Source organism: Dipodomys spectabilis, unplaced genomic scaffold (genome assembly GCF_019054845.1).
Source record: "Dipodomys spectabilis isolate Male_0828 unplaced genomic scaffold, ASM1905484v1 ptg000089l, whole genome shotgun sequence".
Classification (NCBI taxonomy): Eukaryota; Metazoa; Chordata; class Mammalia; order Rodentia; family Heteromyidae; genus Dipodomys; species Dipodomys spectabilis.
In genome coordinates, this window is record NW_024870766.1 from 10,460,362 (window position 1) to 10,482,776 (window position 22,415).

Below are 22,415 nucleotides of genomic sequence, written 5' to 3' on the forward strand. Positions count from 1 at the left end.
TCTTGGGTAGACCGGCCTATCTCCTTCCAATGTATTGTTCTCTAGTTATGTTAGTTCTTATCTATTATATTTACATTGGTTATTATTTTCTAAGTTAGAAGCAACCTCACAGACTGAGATAAAATTTAACTGAAAACTTTTAGTTCCCTGAAGCTGCCATTTTAAATAGACATAATGTATATATCAGGGATTTTCAGAAATAGATTTTCCCCCCATGATCAGGCTGATTAAATTAGGTCTGAACTACTGGTGTGTTGAGTTAAATCCAAATTTAAAAATAATCAATAGAGTTATTATATACTGAATTAAGAGCGAAACAAAATTTGAATTTAGCACTACTTATTCATAGAATGAAACTAGTAATATTTTTGCTGTGTAAACAAGAAGAAATTCCATAAAGTTATCTGCAGCAGTCGACTACTCTGTCTTGTATCTTAGATTTCTAAAAACTCACAAGGAGTACATTTGGATTTGTTTTAATATTTATCCTCAGATCCGATCATAGCACAAGTAACTTTAATCCACACAGTTATTTAAAACTCAGTTATAATGTTGCTTAAGGAAAAATAATGTTTAAAAGCCAATAATCAAAATATTTCAAAAGTGCCATCATGATCAGATCTCCCATTTCATCATCCATTTACTCTTCCCACCACCCATTCACTATTCTGTATTCTGGTAATGTTTTCTCCTGGTTGAGAGGAATGAAGCACAATGTGGATGCATATCTTTGCAAAATGGACGATGGAACATTATTACTTTACAAATTACTTGTTATTACTCTATTAACATTGCATATTATTACCCATTTTTTCTTATTTTACTGAGTTCAATTTCATCTACTCAGTTCTATTTTTTTCTTTTGTCTTTTCTTTTTTAGTACTTGGGATCAAACCCAGGACGTTGCACTTGCTAGGCATGTGCTTTGCCACTGAGCTACATCCCAGCTGCATCTTCTCAGCATTTGAAGTTTCCAGTTCATTCATATATATATATATATATATATATATATATATATATATATATAAAATGCATTGAACATTATTTTATTCTAACAAAATCGGATCATATAATGAGAATACAACCAGTATGTGGAACACTTCCTGTTTCCTTACATCCAGACTGATTAAGCAGTCCAGACCATGGACCAGCAGCTACTTATTTTGTAAGACAAGATTGTATGTTCCTGATTATGCCCCAAATTGTGCTCTTTTCTGAAGCAAACTCATTTCTAAGACCTATGAGTATATTGTATTTGCCTTCCAATGGCCTTTGAAAGTTGGGTTGCCTAAACTGTTTAGATTGTATGACATGAGCACATTCACTGTGCTATTTCAGTGAATGACTCCTGCAGTGGGAATTCATATTCTAATATGCTATCAGAGAATTAAAGTTCATGCAACTTCATCTGATGAGTAGCCATCTGGAACATGAGCACATGTAGTCATGAATTGTTATAGCTGTGGCATTTTTTTAGTGTTAATACAAATGGAAAACATTTTGGACATGATAATTATTTCAAAGACTTGGAAACTTACTTCTTGAGGAACTCACTCATTTCTGTTTGTTTCCGGTTGTTAGACTTTGATTGATTCCCTTTAACCTCAAGCATTGAAATATTAAATCCATACTGTGAGAAAAAATAGGTAATACAGTTAGCATGGAATCTGTAGGCCTATGCTAACTTGGGTCAGTCGTCGTCTAAGAAAAGAAACAGCAGAAGTGTGTGCAGAGAAAGGAAAGGAGAGTCTTGAAAATGTAGCTTTTATATTTCTGCTAATACACTGTCTATCTGATTCATGCTAATTTTATTTTAAGCTTTTCTCTCCACAGTTGTAATTTATTTTGAAAAATGGAGCAGCTTGAAATTATTTCTTCAACGCCTCACATTACTAAAACATTTACTATTTAGCAATCTAGATTATACTATAGTTCCCCTCGTGCAAACTTTGCCATAATCCTTTTGTGTAGTCTGTTCAGGTAGCAGCATAAGCTATGAGCATTCAAAACCCTTACCTGTTTGTCAGTATTGTATAATATCAAATATCTAATTGTTCTGGGAAAGTTCTCAATGATAAATGTCATTCTAAGCCCCTGTTGGGAAATGTTCCTCAAATATATGAACAGGTATTATGTTTAATTGCTAGTTTCCTGGAACCTTTCCTAGGATCTTTCAACTCCCTCCCTTTATTCCTTCCCTCCCATCACAAAATGGTGAGACAAAAGCCAAAGGGTGACTCAAAGCAACAGTAATACTCACACGACACTATGTTGGAAACGAACTTTACAACTTGGACAGGAGGGGAGTCGGAGGGAGGGGAAAGTGGGAGAAAACGAGGGAGGTAGCAATGTTCGAAAAGAAATGCTATCAATACCTTACTTATGTAACTACAACACCTTTACAATAATATAGAATTAAATTTAAAATTCAGGTAATAATAACAATAATAATAAAAGGAAACTACAAATCCCAAGAGCCAAAGCTGGGAAGACACCTCCCCCCATGCTTGCTTTCCTCCTCATCCCTCTTATGTAGCCCGCTAAAACTCAAGTTGAGGTATCTTGAAATATGCCTGAAAGAAACGTCAGCTCGCTCGCCCCGCTTCCCAGGGCTGCTCTCGCCGGGCTCCTTTAAATCACTGCAGAGAGTGCAGAAAGCTACCAGCGACGCAGAGTGGGGTGGGCGTGGCACGCGAGCATCACCTGTTCGGCGTGGCGCCTGCGCGCACGGAGGGCGCGGGCGGAGGGGCGGGGCGCGGTGGGAGGGGCGGACGGCGCCCGGCTGGCAGCGCTCAGATCGGCTTCTCCAGGCTTCGGGGACGTTGAGGCGGCGTCCGGGAGGGGACGCATCTCCTGCAAAGGTTGCCTGGCGCTGTCCAACATGGAGGAGACAGCAGCCACGGGCGTCACCTGGGAACGGGACTAATCCCCTGCCCACCCGGCGATCTGGGGGGCGGCGGGGTCCGGTGCACGCCCCGGGGCGGACCGGGGCTCCCGCAGCTCCACGGGGCCGGCCGGCCGCGGGCTTCTCCACCCGGACGCAGCAGCTCGAGGCGGCGGCGGCGGCCCGGAGCCTGAGCCTGAGCCATGGGCAACGAGGCGAGCTTGGAAGGGGAAGGGCTCCCCGAAGGACTGGCGGCGGCGGCGGCGGCGGCGGCGGCCGGAGGAGGGGCGGGCGGCCCCGGGAGCCCCTCGCACGCCGCGATCCCGGCGGGCATGCAGGCGGACCTGAGCCAGCTGAGCGAGGAGGAGCGGAGGCAGATCGCCGCTGTCATGTCAAGGGCGCAGGGGCTGCCCAGGGGAGGCGGCCCCCCGGCCGCTGCGGAGTCGCCTTCCATGCCCAGGCACGCACCGCATGATGTCTCTGTCCAGGCATATATGTGCAGCTCCGCTGCCGCGCACATGTGTGCCCGAACGGCGGCACACATATGTCGCCCTCCCCGGTCGATTGTATTTTCGCGGATGGGGTGGCCAGAACGGTCGGGAGCCTTGAATGGGTAGAATTTCTTTAAAAAAAAAAAAAAAGAAAAAAAGAAAGGAAGAAATCAGAGAGACCCGGTGCAGTGTAGAGCTGCTGGTGGATAGTCAGAGGGGTGGCGTTCCTGCAACTGTGATTTTTATTTTTCTTTTTTTTTCAGGTTGTGATTTTTTTTCTTTCTTTCTTTTTTTTTTTTTTTTTTTTTCTTTTTGGCCTTTTGAAACCTTTTCCCCTCAAGGATGGTGTGGAGAGACGCCCCCCAGTGTTTTACTAATCTGGAAACCTTCCATTAATACAACCCAGACGTGTTGGGAAATGGATAGAGCTGGGTTTGGGTGTTTACCTGTTTCTGCTTAAATCTCCTTTATAGCAGTGCTGGGTCTTTTGCTCTGTTGATGATGTCTAAATATTCCGGTTACAATGCCTTTAATCCACCTGGAAGTGAGTTGTGCCTTTTCTCACCGCCTCATCCCCAAAGGAGAACAGTAAGCTGTTTAGGTAAAAGACATTGAAGGAATCCACCTTAGTTAGAGACCTTAAAATATGTTGTGACATTAAACAGATGGTTTGGTCACAGCAGAGCAGGTGCTGTGCTTGTATTTCTGAATTAGCATATGCTATTTAAAAAAACATTGCTCTTTTTTATGCAAAAGTGACTTTCAGTAGATGGGAGAACTTGTGAGTTTGTATTACCTTAATATTTGCTTTCAGTACAGAATTTTAAAAGAAAAACGGATGACAACGTGCAACGGCAATTATAAAAGCTAATCTGCATATTAACACATTAATTTCCTCTCTAACTTTTCATTTTCCTACTTCCCAATAAATCATTTGTTTTTCAGTTAGAGCCCTAGGAGGGTATAATCATTTTGCTTTCTTTGCCTTTTATTACTGTAAACAAGTTACCCTTTATACCCTTCGGCAGAGCAAATTCTCTTTCCATGGTCCTGAAACCTCTTCGGTTTGACTACTGGAAGGAAATCTACAGTTTTTATTTGATATATTGATAATGTGAAAAACCTGCATATATAAGGACAAAGTTCTCTACTTGCTGAAATAAAGATATTTTAAATTTAGATGCAAATGGGCAAGTACATATCTTGTCAGATACTGTAATATTGAAATATATGTAATATATAATATATTACATTTTTATGGATACCGAATATGTTTACATGATATTTTACATGTTAAAAATCTGTCAGGTAAAAACCTTATTTATCTCGAAAGAAAAAAAGACCACACTTTGTAAAAGTTTAATCCCTTTATATTAGCTATATTATCCACTGTTTTAAAGCTTATATTGGGTCTATTTCCTGATGTTAAAGCCTATATCGTCCATTACTGTATAACTAGTATATTTTACAACATGCTATTTTTTTCCACTTGATAAAAACTTGACATGGGAAACAACTTCTTTTAGTAGAATATTTTAGAGTAGTAGCAAGGTACAGTGTTTATTAGGATTTAAAAATATGAATGCCAGACTTCCTATAATTTTTTCAAAGAGGAACATGCAACAGGTCTAAAATAGTTGTTACAGATAGCAAGAAATGTGTGATCTTTGTTTTAGGTTCTTAAATTCTATCCAAAGGGCTATGAAAGCTATTTCAGCCTGTTATACTGTTGGCTTTATGTAGAATTTGTATAAGATAATATACCTTCAAAGCTCTCCATTCATAATTTGTTATGGTGGAGGTTTTATTGGTAATTTATTTATAGCCTAAACCAGGCTCTTTCCAAATAGTCAAAACAAAGCTTCTGATTTTTTTTTAACACATTTGTGTTTTACTGAAAGATTTCTGTTAAAGGAACATAACTTAAAAAAGTTATCCCAATATATGATAACAAAGAAACATTTATTATATAGACTTTTCAGATGTTAGTTCATGTATATTCACATATGTATATATCAAGCTAATTTAATATATGTACATATACTTAAGAAGTATTTGGTGTTTAAAGTGTTTAAGAGATGTAACTTGGACTTGGTAGGTTTTATATTTTGCTTTAAAGAGATAAGGATTGGCAGTTCAAAGAAATAGATTCTTAATGATTTTAGCTGATTTATGGTAAATTAATATGAAGTTCTAAACCAATATATGCTTTTTTTTCCTTGTTGGTAAGGCAAGTAATAACTGTTTTACTTGTCTTAAAGAGTCATTAATAAGGATCAATTAAAAATCAAAGGTGATACTTTAATATTTAATTTAAAGTAATCTTATCAATACAAATATCTATATCAACCATAGATAACTGTTAGTAATAAATATGGAAAGTTATGTGTTGAATTATCAGTAATATGTGATATATGTGCATATATACATTTATTTATTTATTTGTGGCTAAATTAGTGTGATGGATTGGAACACTCCCAGTTCTATTCCACGCCTGAATAGGAGTTAGAATGACATAATTCTCAGGGTAACTATTTTCATGACTTTGAATTAATCACCTGACTCTTCATGTCTATCTTCTTTAGTATAAAAATGAGTAGCTATTGCTAGTTAATTATATTTCTAAAATGTAGGATTTTATGACTCAGCACTGTCAAATTAAGTATCAGTGACTATGATGTTACATTTAAAATATTTTATCTTTGCAGCTGCTTTTGCATTTCTAAACCTGCATATCTAATTGTTTCATTTTATCTCAGAGATTTTTTCCTACAGCTTTATGAAGGAAAAATCTAATCTGGGATTAGCAATAGTAAAATGAAAACGGTGATTGTATTAAACATGCAAGCTAGAAGTAAGAGACAAGGTACAAAACTCCTAGATTGTTAGTTTATTGTAGATCCAGCAAAGTGTAATTGTGTTTCTTCTGTTAAATCTACTGACAGCCTTAGATGTAACATATGTAAATGGTTAAAGCATAACCTTTCTGATAGGATACTTTATAGAACATGTTGTAAGAATTCAGTATTCCTTTGGGTCTTGCCTACTTAATAACCATCCACAAAGACCCACTGCTAAAATCTATATGGTAGTATCTTAGAAGACCTGTAGAAGAACTTGAAGCAAGAAGAATTAGGAAACATTAATCTAGTGTGTATAGCAAAAACCTGATAGGTTCATTCATTGTTCAATGTGAAGCACCCATTTTTTAAATTAATTCGTCAAATATATCCTACTTGGCAGGTTTAATTGTAGGGATGAAAGTAGGCAAGAGTTCAAAGATTAGTGTATGAGACATAGATTGGTAAGAAAATAGGAGTTCAAGACCAGTGAATTTAAAACATAGATTGCAGTTTAGTGATTTTTCTTTGTAACGTAATCACGGTTATGCAAAATATAACTCAGAAGACCACAGTTAACTAAGGCACCTTGACACTTCCTTAGTCTTAAAGCTGATCTATTCACTAAATGCTTTTCTTTCTAATTCTCACCCTTAGATCTCTCGTGTTTTAATTTTATTTACATAATTTTAGCAGTTAAGTTTAAATTGTGTGGAAGTCTTTTGTGGTACCAGAAGTCTTTTCTAACAAGGAGGTTCTCTAATATAATAAAACATATTATTTATGGAAAATACATGCTATTATAATGTGCAGTGCAAACTGATTGCTTTTGATTATGATGTTTACTATTGGCAAGAATATTTGTCATTTATAAAGTTTATTTTTTTGTTTTGCACATATGTTGGGTTAAGTAAAACTATTTTACAGACTGGTTAATATAAATATTTTCATGAAAGGCAAACTAAGAATAGATTTGTTTGAATTTCCATTTAAAGATAAGTTTCAAAGATACTGAAGAGGGAACAAATTCAGTAAATTGCCTAAGTAATTATATGGAAGTTAGAATCATAGCTCTAATAATTTGTCAAGGGAAAAATTATATTAACATATTAACAATTATATTAACAATATATTAACAATGTAGAATATTCTTGGAATAGTGTCAGCATGAGAATTATGAACCTGTTTGAATATAACCTACTTTTATTGTGGCTCTACTACTTTGCTATGGAATATACTACATAGCGAGTCCACAAAAATAATTCGGAATTATTTTTTCCCAGAGGGAAATATGTGCTATGTATTTTAAAATCAGAAGTCTTAGAATTAACTAGAGAAATCATTTTACTTCCCTGTCTCTCTGACACCTCAGAGATATAGTTAAATATTTACACTTTGTAACCTTTTTCCAAGAGGAAACTCAAACTCAGAATTCTGTATTCTGGTTTGTTTGTTTTTGTAGTTGTTTTGTTTTGGTGGTGTTGAGGCTTGAATAGACTAAGCCAATGCTTTACCAGTGAGCTTGAGCCCTTTATCTCTATTTATTTTTAAAAAATCAGAATATTATTTCATTCACACATTATCAGTTATATATTAGTTTCTTTCCTAGTCTTCGCTAATTATAAATAATGCTTCTCTTCTAATTTTTATTATGTTTTAGGCTGTGATCTGTGCTCAATTTTCTACATCATTTGAGTAGCTCTGAGAATGTTGATTCATAGTATATAGTGTCAGAAACTTTAAAAAAAAAAAAGAAAAAAGAAAAGCTGGGCACTAGTGGCTCATGCCTGCAACCCTAGCTATTCAGGAAGCTGAGATCTGATGATCCTGGTTCAAAGCTAACCCAGTCAGGAAAGTCCATGAGACTCATTTCCAATTAACCACCAGAAAACTGGAAGTAGAGCCATGGCTGAAAGTGATAAAGTGCTAGCCTTGAGCTGAAAAGCTTACGGGTAATGCCCAGGCTCTGAATTCAAGCCCGACAACTGACAGGAGAAAAAAAAAAAGAAATTAAAATCTGTTGTCAGACACTTTAATATGTAAATACTGAATTAATACATTAGAACTATATTGTGGTAATCTCATATGTGCTACTGAGCTATTATTTACTTATCTTTATTTTAAAAGGAAACATCCTTTTTCCAAAATTATGATATAATATGAATCAACAGAATACTTACTTGATTTCTTCCATGGTGATAATAAAAAGTATCTAGTATATTTGTCTGAATTAAGAGAAATGCTTCATATTTGTTGCCTGTCACATATTTATATTAGTATCAGTAACAATATGATTGCTGATAATATATTAATGGCATTAAGAAATGATGTAGAACTGCTTGAATTAGACTTTTGGATATATATTCTTCATCTAAGGACAGTAATGGTACTTTTCAAAGATGGGGTCACACTGGCTGTTTAGATATCAGGCTATAACTCTAGGTGAATCTGTTCTTACTTTGCATAGAGATATCAGATTTTGAGTTAGCTTTTAGAAATAATATTGGCCTTGCATAAGAAAGATTCATTTTATTTCTCAAGAATGTTTTAAGTTGAGAAAGTAGAAACCTTTATTCTGCAAAGTCCACTCAGGATAGTATTTGATGGATATTGCTTTTCTAAGAGAATAGAGGATAATTGAGTATTACCAATTTCCCTAGCATCCCTAGGAAGGTATCATGTAACCTCTATTACTGAAAGCTTCTTTCATGTCACATTGTGTACTTTAGGTAACTAATATAAATTCTCAAAATTAAGTAAAAAGGAATTGCAGCAGTCTGAATAATTTATTTCTTGCTGCTACTGGTATTTAGGAGATTTTCTTTGAACATAAGTTTTAATTGCAATAAATATACTGGCGATCACATATGTACTGCAATATGTTATTATGTTGACTCATTAAGGCTTTAACCTTAATTTATATTCAGTTGGGTTTTAAGTATTTTATTTAGTATATTTACATTACTTTTATTGCATTTTAACTATATTAATTTTTATTTTCATTACTTCCTTCTTGAAAATTTTTACTTATAAAAGTAACAAAAGCATTAAAATTCTTTCTGCATACTCTTGTGCATTCATAATTTTGAGGATGTAAGAAAGCAGTAGTTTGTAATATACTAGATTTGAAGTCACTTACACCATTTTCACTTTTCCTTTTCTCTTCCAGGAAACAAGAGTTGGATAGCAGTCGCTCTCCAAAGCAACCAGGAAAACCACCAGATCCTGGGCGTCCAGCTCAGCCTGGTCTCAGTAAAAGTAGAACTACAGACACTTTCAGGTCAGACCAGAAATTGCCTGGAAGGAGTCCTTCCACTATTAGCCTGAGAGAATCAAAGTCCAGAACTGATCTGAAGGAAGAGCACAAGTCTAGTATGATGCCTGGTTTCTTCTCAGAGGTTAACCCTTTAAGTGCTGTCTCCTCTGTTGTAAATAAATTCAACCCTTTTGATTTGATATCAGACTCTGAGGCATTCCAGGAAGAAACCAAGAAGCCGAAAGTAGCTCAGAAGGAGCAAGGAAAACCTGAAGGGGTCACAAAACCTCCAACACAACAATCGCCCAAGCCACATACTAAGCAGCAAGGTCTTGTTAGGGACTCGGTTCCGCAGGATGCCTCTCCCAAATCAGTATCTTCTCAACCACCAGAAAAAATTAAATCACAACCTGCTGCTACAGGAAAACCTATCCAGGGGCCTCCCCAGCTTTCTCAGTCAGACCAGGCAAAATTTCCACTTCAACAGGATTCGACCATGCCTCAGACTAAACAGTCAGATACTACAAGGGGAGAATCAGGTAAACCCTCACAGCAAAGCCCAGCCAAACCATCCACTCAGCAAGCCACCCTTGGAAAACCTACTGCTGGATCTGATAAACCACAGCCTGCACCTGCAAAGCCAGGGCTAGCGAAGCCCCCAGTTCAACAGGCAGTGAAACCCCCAGTCCAGCCACAGGGAACCATAAAGCCAACTCAGCAGGCTGAGTCATCTCAGCAACCTGGACCAAAATCTATAGTTCATACTCCAGGGCTTGGAAAGACTCCAGTTCAGCAGTCAGGGCCAGCAAAGTCCCCAGCCCAGCAACTGGCGACACCAAAAATGCCAGCTCAACAGTCTCCAGCTAAGTTGTCTGGGCCCACAAAGACTCCTCCTCAGCAACCTGCACCAATGAAGTCTTCAGCTCCACAGCCAGGCCTAGGAAAACCCCAAGTTCAACAGTCTGGCCCAGTAAAACCTACTCAACATCCAGGTCCAGCAAAGCCTTCTACTCAGCAGCCAGGCCCAGCAAAGCCTTCCACTCAACAGGGTAGCCCAGCAAAGCCTCTACCGCAACAGCCTGGTCCAGCAAAGCTCCCCCCTCAACAGCCTGCACCGGCAAAGCTCCCACCTCAACAACCTGAACTGGCAAAGCCCATTGATCAACCACCTGGTCCAGCCAAGCCCTCTGCTCAACAATCGACAAAACCAGCAAGCCAAATGGTAACTGGGAAACCTCCACAACTACCAACGACTTCTCCATCTGTGGCACAGACTCCAGTACAAAGCCTCTCTAAAACCATCTGTCCTCTTTGCAATACCACTGAACTTCTGTTGCATGTTCCAGAAAAGGCCAATTTTAACACATGCACTGAGTGTCAAACCACTGTCTGTAGTTTCTGTGGCTTTAACCCCAATCCTCATTTAACTGAGGTGAGTGCATTAATTTACTTAGTCCATGTTCCTAAAGCACATCATCACCTTCCGTACATGGTGCTTAAGTTATCACAGGATAATCCTTTTTTAGTTCCTTCTTTCCTCCATTAACCCTCCTCTTTGCCTTCCCTTCTTTCCTTTCTTCCTTCTTTCCTTCTCTGCATCCTTCCTTTTTTGTATCAGCTGTAAATGTTTTTATATTTTCTTCAGTAATAAGTCCCAAATACTGTCAGTTTCTGAAAATTTTGCATAAAACAAGCCTGAATTGGTTAAAAGTTACTCAGTTCCTGCTCATTTCATTCTTTTTGTTAGCTCAGCATTACTTGTTACTTGCCATAACATGATGTGGCTTTAATTTTTTTTTTTTAATTTTATTTTATTTTATTTGAGAACATACTGTACAGAGGGGTTACAATTACATGGGCAGGATAATGCATACATTTCTTACCAAGCATTGCAGCCTCCTCCTTTGTTTACCCTTCACCTCCCTTCCCAGCCTCCCCCCTCCCTCCCACCCAATCATACCCCCCCCCCCCACCGACATTGTAAAGCTGGTTTTGACATGACATTTTGTACTTCTCATTGTTGCAACAGGTCCACCTGAATCCTTAAACGACTTGTTTGTCCCCATCTCCTCCACATGTTATACTGACATCAAATATAGTGAAAGCGGGGGTTACACTGTGGGGGAGGGACATACAAAGCAACAAAGAAATAATCTTATAAATGCGTTAGAAACACATGCATGAAAGAAACAAAAACATTAAAATACATATTTGAGGTTTCGTTTTCCTAACATCACATTATCTGACTTTTTCCGCTTGACTCATACCTATACTAGATATTGCAAATAAGGGAAACCATGGGACTTATGTTTCTTTGGGCCTGGCTTACTTCACTTAATATAATTTTTTCCAAGCCTTTCCATTTCCTAACAAATGGGGAAATGTCATTCTTTCTGATGGAGGCATAGAATTCCATTGTGTATATATATGTGGCTTTAATTTTTAAATTGACCAAATTTTGATCCTCTTAACCCAGATCATATTTGTGTTGAGAAAGAAAGTGGACAATATTTTAACATTCTAAATATAGTTTTAATATAAAATTGAGTATAAATCCTTGATTTGTGCATCCCTCTTCTCAGCTGCTGATTCTGATAAACCCAATGAGAGTATGCTTCCCCATTAGTTAATAGTTATTAATCACAGCATAAATCAGTCCACAGAAAGAAGTCATCAGAGCAGGTTGAGCCTTAATATGTATCTTCTAGGAGATCACAAATATCTAGGTAAGCTACTTATCTATCAGATCATAAAAGGACTTATATTGACACGGAGGAGCACAAAGTTATTTAAAACTAAAGATCAGAAATAGTTCTCAGATAACGTGAACTCAGCACTTACAGGCTTGCGATAAAGTAATATTTGGGGATATTCTAGAGGAAAGAGCCAAAAGAAAACAAAACTAATAGTAACAATAACAAGTAAGTTTCCACAAAACAATAGAAAAACTAGGACATTCTCTGGAGTTGAGATTTTTACATAGTGAACATGGAATAATTATAAGTAAAACAAGTATAAAGATATTTAGGATGTAAAAGTTTATGAGGGTACTTTTTTTTGTTCTTTTAAAGACATCTGTTGGCTCACAGTTGATAAGAAGTCATGTTTAGCCCACCAAGAGGACAGCAGGTAATGGGGTGTCTGTGTATGATATCTGCAAAAATCTAGGAAGTAACTGACACAGGCAGTGAAGGCTATATGATCTAAATATCCCTGAGAAATGAGGTTTATGTACTCTTTTTTTTTTTTTTTATTTTCTTTTTCTTTTGGGTCCGGTCGTGGGGCCTGAACTCTGGGCCTGGGCACTGTTCCTCAGCTCTTCAGCTCAAGGCTAGCGCTCTACCACTTGAGCCACAGCACCACTTCCGGCTTTTTTCTTTTTGCTTATGTGGTGCTGAGGAATTGAACCCAGGGCCTTGAGCATGCAAGGCAATTGCTCTACCACTGAGCCACCTTCCCAGCCCTATGTACTCTTTTTATAAATGAAATCCATGTTATTGTAATGACTGATTAATGTTGTTTTAACTTTTATGTTAATTTGGGTATTATAATGACATGTGTAAAATATACAGAATTAAAACTCAAAACTAAAATATCTTTTGGTTTTCTAATAGTAAGTCACATTGTCTATTTCATATACTTAAACAAGCCATTCTATAATTGAAAATGTACAGTTGATAAGAAGGTGCTGCATTAGAATTATGGAGATCAGATTATAAAGCATTTTTAGAAGTATACAAGTAACTTTTTAAATTTTGGTAAAAGTATGTTTCTGCCCATAATAAACTATCTTTATAGGAATATAATGAGTTCCAATGATAGAAGATAACATCATCAAATATTTGGCTTTGTCATATTTGGATGGCAATTCATAAGGCAAAACTATGGAGCTAGTGATTTCAGCCATATATATTATTTGTACCCACTATTTAAAGAAAGATATTACATCCATACTTTTGTATGGAAAAACTTCTACTACTTGTTTAATAGACCTGAAATACAATTATAACATGACTGATGATATTAGTATTCATCAAGCATACTCAACTAGACAATACATGCACTGATAATTTGTTTTCAGATAATAAAAGCAGTGAGAGATATGAAAAATATTAAGGAATTGAGAGTAGGAAGTGCTCATCTCCAGTGGATAAGGTTATGGGAATTTTTATAGAGACAGTGACATTTGAGATGGAATATAAAGGGTGAGTGCTATTCCAACAGATAAAAGACATGACAAATGGTAATATTTGAGCCAAGATTTCCAGATAAAAAAGCACAGTGTATTTAGGATAGCGGGGATAAATCTAAGTTAGCTGGAACAATGAGAAAGAAATGGGCAATGAGGTTTGGAGAGGTGAAATCATATTTTTACCTTTCACTTTTAGTAAGTACAGATGAAAATTCTACTTTGTGAAATATAACTTGATTAGTATAGTCATAGGTTGATCATTTTTGAAATTTTTATCATTCTGGTTGTGAAGGTTGTGAAGTACCACTGAGCGCTGTGAATGTATCAAATATTTGTGAAATACAGAGCCATCCCTATCTGGTACATAAGAAAGGCTATGTGTGAGTATGTGTGTGCATGTATATGCATATATATATGTACGTTTATGCCTATATATTAGTCTTATATAAGGATTTACATGTCATATCATCCATTTCTTATTATTTTATCAAAGTTAGGCTTTCAAATGGTTATATGGCATATATTCAATTTTCTCTATTATACTAATTAGGAAATTAGTGTTTAAATGGTTGCTATGGTTACTTTAGTTCTTGGGCTCACACAGATAGTAAATTAGCAAGTAGAACCCAAACTAAATCTTCTGATTCCAAATGTGTTTACTTATATGGGAAGAAGAAAAAGAAAAGAAAAAAACACTGTGGTCAAAGGAAGAAGCTATCTCTATGAGAGATGGGATTTGAGTTGTCTTCTGGAAAGCACACTGCATTTCTAGAAGGTGAAGGCTTATAAAGAGCCACCCTCTTTTTTTTTTTTTTTAAACCGGTAATGGGGCTTGAACTCTGGGCTTGGGCACTGTCCCAGAGCTCTTCAGCTCAAGGCTAGTGCTCTAGGTTAGTGCTCTACCACTTGAGCCACAACACCACTTGTGGTTTTCTGAGTGGTTTATTGGAGATAAGAGTCTCAGGAACTTTCCTGCCCGGGCTGGCTTTGAACCGTGGTCCTGATCTCAGCCTCCTGAGTAGGTAGGATTACAGGCCTGGGCCACTGGCGCCGGCAAGGATCCACCATCTTGAGTATATGACTTTGGACAAGTTTCTTACACACTGTGGCACTATGGGAAAATAGTAACATACTAGATATATTGGGTTGTTTGAAAAGTGATTAACATTTTGTATGAGGAAGTATTTTAAACATAAAGTATCTTTCATCACTGATATACTTCATATTGTAAATAGGTTAGGCTTTTAAGTTTACTTGCACATTGTTTCCTGCGTAGATACAAAACTAAAAAATTGTTGAATTCTGAGGCAGCAATCTAAAGACATTTAGGCAATCATATTAACCATAATATTTTACTTTAACTTTTATTTATTTTGGAAAATAAAAGCACATTTTAATCTGATCTCCAGAAAAGCATCTTTCCTATTAATTTTCATGACATGGCTAATTTCTCAAATTCCTGAATCATGTGAAGTCAGAGTTTGGAAGTTAGACCTGGATGAGCTAGAAAACTTTGTTCCAGATATACATGAAGTGACCACAATTTCCAAATGAAAGCTATCAATGAAAATACAAACCTCTCCTCATCTTCTAAATTGACCTTAAGTATCAAGATTGCATAAATGAACCATTTTTCCTTGTAAGACTAGAACCTGTACATTCTTTGATAATTAGATTTACGTGAATTTATTATTTTCCCATTGGATGTTTATTTTGTAGGTAACTATATTATGAGTGTGTGTGTGTGTGTGTGTGTGTGTGTGTGTGTGTGTGTGTGTGTGTGTGTGTGTGTGTGTGTGTGTGTATTGGCCCTGGGACTTGAATTCAGTGCCAGAGCACTGTCTCTGAGCTTTTTTTTGCTCAAGGCTAGTACTTTTCCACTTGAGCCACAGCTGCATTTCTAGCTTTTTGGTGGTTGGAGATAAGTAGGATTTCATGGACTTTCTTGCCCAAGGTAGCTTTCTAATCTCAATCCTCAGATTTCAGCCGCTTCAGCAGTTATAATTACGTGAGCCACTGGTGTCCAACTATTATTGTTATGTTTGTAGTCTGTGGGTAAAGTAAAATAATATTCTGTTATTGACAAGCCTAGAAATTGTTGTCCTTTTTTTTTTGCCCAAGGAATCAGAATTAAGACATTTTACTTGTGTTTATCTTTACTCTTAGATAACTACAAGTTCTGGAAGGATTAGAGAGGTAGCTCCATTCAGCCAGAAGCTTTTGGTGTATATTTATTCTTTTCACTATGAATTTGCCAACCTTTCTACTACTTGGCCATACACAAACATCTTAGACAATAGAGTCATATATGTGGAGAGAGTGGCCTTTAATTAACTGTTCTCTCGAGGCTGTTGAGATATGAACTGATCCAAATAAACCTTAAGAATCTGTTGGCTCCAAGCCTGGACTTTCAGTACCAAGAGGAAGTCACCCTGTAGAATTTTTGTTGGTCCATTACTAGAATTAATTGCTATAATACAGGTCCTCATTTAGGTTTACTTTCTAACACAAAATGAGTATTTGTCGTTATAATGACAAAATTAATGAATGACAAAATCAATTTTATTGTTTTTGTTGTTTTACTTTATTTCTTTTAGTCTATTGCCAAAGGTCAGGTACGTTTACAGACAGATTTAAAGTTTGAACTTGTTTGATAATTCTGCCAGCTCTTCTGAAACTTTAAGAGATAAAATGATTTGTCACTTTCAAAATGTTAATAATGAGTGAGATCTTTGTAATAGAAATGGATTTAGGTTGGTTTGTTTTCATGTCTTTCTACTCATAATACAGGGATCATTCTTTTGGCAGAAAATGTATATCTTATTAAATAAAATTATCATCCAGGAGTACAGTGGCTGAATCTTTTAGGTGGATAGACCTCTGCTGCTTCTAATTCTAGGAAGAAGAGCAATCTGTGTGTGTGTGTGTGTGTGTGTGTGTATGTGTATGTATGCATATATGCATGCAAGAGGGAGTTGTTAAGAAGAGACAATAAGAAAAGAGATGCATGCCAAATATCAAGAGGTTAGAATCTCTGCAGAAAGTTAGCCCATAAGACATTGTTCATGGTGGAGTAATTGATTGAACTGTTAGAAAGAAGGGCATTCTTTTTTTTTTTTTCAGTTGCTTGTTGTTAGTACAGAGTTGTTGTTGTTGTTTTTTGTCATTTCAAATTGTAAGATCTTCCTTAAAAGGAGTACTATCCTCTCTCAAAATATCCCACTGTAATTTTTTTTTTAAAATGAAGGTATCCTTGGTCCAAAATTACTTTAGAGCATAAGTTGGTATGCTTAAGAATTTTTGGAAGATGAGAAGAAAATAGAAAGTAGTTAACATTGGGTTAGGAAAGCAACTGTTTAATTGACTTCCCAGGAGAATCTCAGAATCACTAAACATATAATCAACAAATATGTAACAGTCTAGTGGATTTACTCAAGAAATACATAACGTAAAAATTCTTAAAATTCCTGAAAAAATTTTGAAAGATTATAACATTTAATACTCGTCATACTCAAATTTCAGTAGGCTGATTGGAGCACAAAGGATTCAGTTAAGGAAAACAAAGGTTCAGAGTATTCCCTGATTAGGGAACTATTTTAAAACAACAGCAGAATTATTTGACTACTTAGTATCCGCTGTGGTTCAGGAATGTTCTAGACTTTGGAATGTAGGAGTGAACAACATGGACTAAAGTGTTTCTCTTACAGAGTATATACTCCAGCAAGGATCATAGTTAAGTAAACATATGGTGTGGCAGATGGTACTAAGTTTTCTGGAGAAAAATGAAATGTAGGAATGTTAGCTTATACCAGGAGAGGCATAGAGATTATTGGTGGTGATCCCTTACTCTCTTAGATTTGGAGAATACAATCTTAAGGATTAATAGATGATTTTTCAATTCCAGAGCTTTGAATAGTGAGTAAAAGTGATTACTAAGCACAGTCCTACCTTCTGTAGGTAAAAGGGTGATGGTATATGTAAGAAAAATATAGTTAATACACTTGGTGCATAATTCTTCAATCACCTCTTCAACTTCTATCTGGTAGGATGAGGGTGTAAAGATAGGGAAGAGTCATTGCATTGCATTGAAGTATCCACCATAGTAAGATACTTCTACTTCTAAAAATAGGTGGGAAGAAACATGGTAGATGAAAACCATGTGCCTCATGGTTGGGATGCCAAAAAATAAAAAAGACAGAAAAAAGAGGCCAGGGTCTCATGATCTTCTTCAAGGACATATCTCCAGTGACCAGAGACTTCCAGCAGGCTTCAGCTCTTAAAGGCTTGTAGACCAAGCCTTTAACACATGGTCCTTTAGGGGATAATCTAGATCCAAATTATAGCAACATTCTGCTTAGTGAGATTTGAAGAGTTTTTGGCCCAAAATAACATTGAGAATTTGAAATACCATATGCTGGGGATGCTATTTAGCCAGTTTTTTTTTTTTTTTTACTTATTCTTTGCTGTCAAAGCTGTCTGTGCATTAATTTGTACCATATTTAGATGAATCCAATCAAGAGAAATAAAACTCCTCAACTCTAAGCATAAGGCTTCTGGAAGACATAGGATATTGGTTTTGTTGCAATGCTCTGGCAAGTGTCTTCCAACTTCATGTTGCTCTAAATAAAATTGTTTCACCAAGTTGTTGTGTGTATTATCACAGCACCGAGGAGTGCAAGTGACTATTTTTGAACCAAAATAAATTATACATTAGTGTGTATGTCTGAGGATGCTAACCATGTCGACCAATCCATAGTCAAACTACTGCTTTAGGAGTGCTTTCCTCTGTGGGGGAGATCATGTGGTTTGAGTGATCCTTGAGGAATAGAAAGTACAATCCATTTTAAAATTTTACCATGAATTTCTTTTTATTCTTTTATTATTATTATTATATTATTTTTATTCTTTTATTTTCAGCATTGGAATTTGAACTCAAAGCTTTGTGCTTGTTAGGCTAATACTCTACCACTTGAACAAAACTTCAAACTCTATTCATTTATTGATGGTTATTGTTGAGATAAGGTCTTTGGATATTTTCTACCCTGGCTGTCATCAAACCATGATCCTTCACTTTAACCATCCCAAATAGTTGGGATTCAAGTATGAGCCACTGATGCCCAGCTTATATTGATTTCTTAGAACTTTTTACTTATTATATCTTTTCATAACATTCAAAACAACATATTCCTTAATAATTTGTTTTGGGTCCGGTCATGGGGCCTGAACTCTGGGCCTGGGCGCTGTCCCTCAGCTCTTCAGCTCAAAGCTAGTGCTCTACCACTTGAGCCACAGCACCACTTCCGGCTTTTTTTCTTTTTGCTTATGTGGTGCTGAGGAATTGAACCCAGGGCCTCATGCATGCAAGGCAAGCGCTCTACCACTGATCCACCTTCCCAGCCCCCTTAATAAAAATTTTAAATAATGATACAAAATAGGAAAAAAAATCTCTTTGGTAGAATTCATCTTTAATACGCCAAAGTTTCTTACTATCTAATATAGAAACAAGAGTAAAACTGAGAGGTAGTCAGTCCTTTTTAATGTCTAAAGATAAGATGAAATAATTGGAAAACATTTTAACCTCCTATAGGTTTGAATCTAAATGTTATTTTAGACATGGCAGGTCTTGGGTGATGTTGAAACACTAAGTGTAAAGGGGAAATTCAATGTGGATTGCATTGAATGGGCTAAAAAGGCCACATTTAGATAAAGTAGGACTCCATAGCTTACTAAAACTCAGGGCTTAGGTAAGAGAAGGTGAGAATAATGTCTTGATGTTAGAGTTGGCAGAAAAGTAGTTGTGATGAGTCAGCAACAAGAACCCAACAGGTTTTATTATAATAGGATTAGAGAACATTTTTTATTTTATTATAATATGGTTAGAGAACATTTTTCAACAGCTAATATGCATACTAGAAAGTATAAATTCTTAACTTTGTAATCTTGGTGTTACATTATTTCAAGTATAACTGCCATGCAATCGAGAAGAGTTGCCATTATAAATCTTATGAAGGGTTTCTGTTTGTTGGGAAAGGAAATATTTTTTTATTCTAGTTTTGAGAGACTTTTATTCTGTTTTGAATCTATACAAATTAAGGATAATCCTGAATGGAAGATGCTTTCATTTTGGGTTCCCATAATTGATTATTGAATATACATTCTTAACAATCATAATATAATTTGGGGTCATCATTAGTATTGATATGTTCTTTGAAAGAGACACTGGTAATTAAAATTCTATATATAGTGTACACATTTAAACCTTCAAGGAGTTATTCTTGAAGTGAAATTACATTAGTATATTTTCCTGCTTTGATACACAGTAAAGGCTGATCAAAAAAAAGAAAAACTTGATGGTTGTATTGATCATGGAGGTGTGTTAGAATGATTACTTGCAGATTTACATTGGCATGTATGGTGATGTGAAAGTGAACAGAAATCCTTTCTCTTACTCCTATTTATGTAAAAAAAAAATCAATGTTTCCTTTCTTTGGTCTTTTCTTGTATCTTCTTGACTTAGAGTAGCTTATTAAGCAATTATGTTTACTTCTGTTAAATTCTATTTATAGACAATCTGTAATAAGGAAATAGTTGTGGAGAGGAAAAGAGTGATGCAGCTATTTCCCATGTTTATCCAGAATTCAAGAATAGTTGAGGCTTGAAATAGCTGTGTAGTAAAGTTAGATTCTTTCCTTATAATGCCTGGAAAGGAGCTCATCATTCTTGGACTCGCTGATAAAAATGTAGGCTCTCCTGGTACATTTATTCCATTTTACTTAACATTGATCAGATACATGTGAGTGGTTTTACTGTAGTATCAGGGACGAGTGCAACTTGTGATGCTGGACCTGGGAAGTTGTTTATGAACTTTCTTTGAAAGCAGAAGGGCATGAGAAATACTAAAGATTCTTTCTGTGACAGAATGATGCCTCAGTCATGCAGAATCAGGGGAGCAACAGACATGGCTACCATATGTAACTGGCAGCAACGTTCTGAGGAAATGATGCTAGAATATCAGATATACATCTGCGCAGAATGAAACATTGTAGTCATTGTCTCTCAGTGAGGAAAATATTTCTGGTTGACAGATATTGTAATTATGGGTGACTCTTTTCTTTCAATTTGATTCCAAATGGAACTAGATTGTATGAGGCCAAAGGTAAAGGGCTGGATTCTGAGCAGAGTGGCATGCAACCGGAAAAGGGAAGACAGGACCGTGCTGTACAGACTGGGTAAACAGTAGGGATTGACAGAGTAAACACAGAAATACTGTAGCCTGAAGGGCACAGCTAAGCATCTGCCGTTAATTTGTGTAATTCAAACCAGCTAAAAAATATTGAGAACATCTGTGATGCCTACAGGGTCAGTTAGACTTCCGGGATCAATAAAAAGTACTAGAAGGAAGTGATTCAAATTTATTGCTTTGATTCTTTAGGGGGTTATATAGAACTGGAAACAGCAGAAATAAATACTTTGAATTTCTCATACACATTGACTTTATTTCATAGGTCATAGGGGATCTTAAATCAGCCACTTCCGTTGGTTATTTTAAATGGGTTACTTTTGGTGACAGTATAAAATGTTTGAGAATCATAGGGCTAAGTGAGGAAGAGTGGCCTTAGAAATGTGTGAGAATGAATGGAGACTTGCCTGCCTGTCACAGGCACAGCACCCTTTCTTAGAGAGTAATTGAGAATGCGGTAAAAATTTCTGATTTGAATCACAGATGACAGTGGAGCTATTACTGTCATATTCTTCCTACATTAATTGTGAGAGGCCTGGCTAAGAGCAAAGTGGAAGGCAGGTCATAATGAAGTTGTACAACCAGTGCTGGAACTGGCCGTGGACCTTCTTCATGTTTTCAATGTATAGTTTAATTACTAAAGGTCTTCTTTTGAGGAGTTATATAGGGCATTGGGGATGGTGCTGTTTATAGTATTAGGTTGTTAAGTACTGAGATTAAAAAAAAATTTCTGTGTTTAACTGATCCAGCCAGTAGAATTAAATGAAAAGGAAGCTCTTTCTAAAAAAAAAAAAAACCCTAAGAGGATTAAAAAGCTTTTTATATTGTGATAGCTATAGACAATGATTTCAACTTGTGTTCTACCAGTAAGGGAGAACATAAAGGAATGAAGTCTCTCATGTGAAATCTGTTCATAACAAGAGTGTGTTCAGACAAATGTAGTATTCTCTCTGTAGAGGGGCAGTGATTCATAATTGTTGCCTCCATTGACTTAGCTCAGCTTTCTCTGTGAGGTGGAGATATATTTATGTACCTTTCTGAACTACAACCAGTCAATTTATTTTGTTATAAGGTCAGTATAAAGTGTGTTTCTGGTTGTCAGTGTACATAATATACTAAATGTGTTACCAAAATGCTTCACTTTGGCATTTGGGGGATGAAGTTAGGGTCTAATGACAGATTGTCTGAAGCACTGACATTCATGTTGCAGGCGGGCTTTTTACTAATAAAGCCAAATGCGTCTACAAAAAAATTTCAGAGATCTAAAAAGCACAGAGAAATTAGCAGAAAAGAAGAAGTATACATCATCATATTATCAGATAAATACATACACATACACACAGCCTGAAATTGCATTATGCATTATCATTCCAATTATGTTTTTATATTTCTTCATTCTTCACTATAATGTAGCCTTCATAAGGATAGCAATTTTTTTCTTTATTCAGGGGCACTTTAACTTTAAAATTGACACTTTAACTATTTGAATAAAGGAAGTGAATATTGATTAAA

General features: G+C 36.3%; 1 protein-coding gene across 1 annotated transcript in view; it reads left to right on the plus strand.

Moving 5' to 3' along the window:
* The first annotated feature begins 3,087 nt into the window (after window positions 1-3,087).
* Window positions 3,088-22,415, plus strand: part of Pclo (piccolo presynaptic cytomatrix protein) — a 280,740-nt gene continuing 261,412 nt past the window's right edge. Inside the window, 2 exon segments of the mRNA XM_042684701.1 lie at window positions 3,088-3,344; window positions 9,385-10,903. Coding sequence (XP_042540635.1) covers window positions 3,088-3,344; window positions 9,385-10,903 — 1,776 coding nt within the window.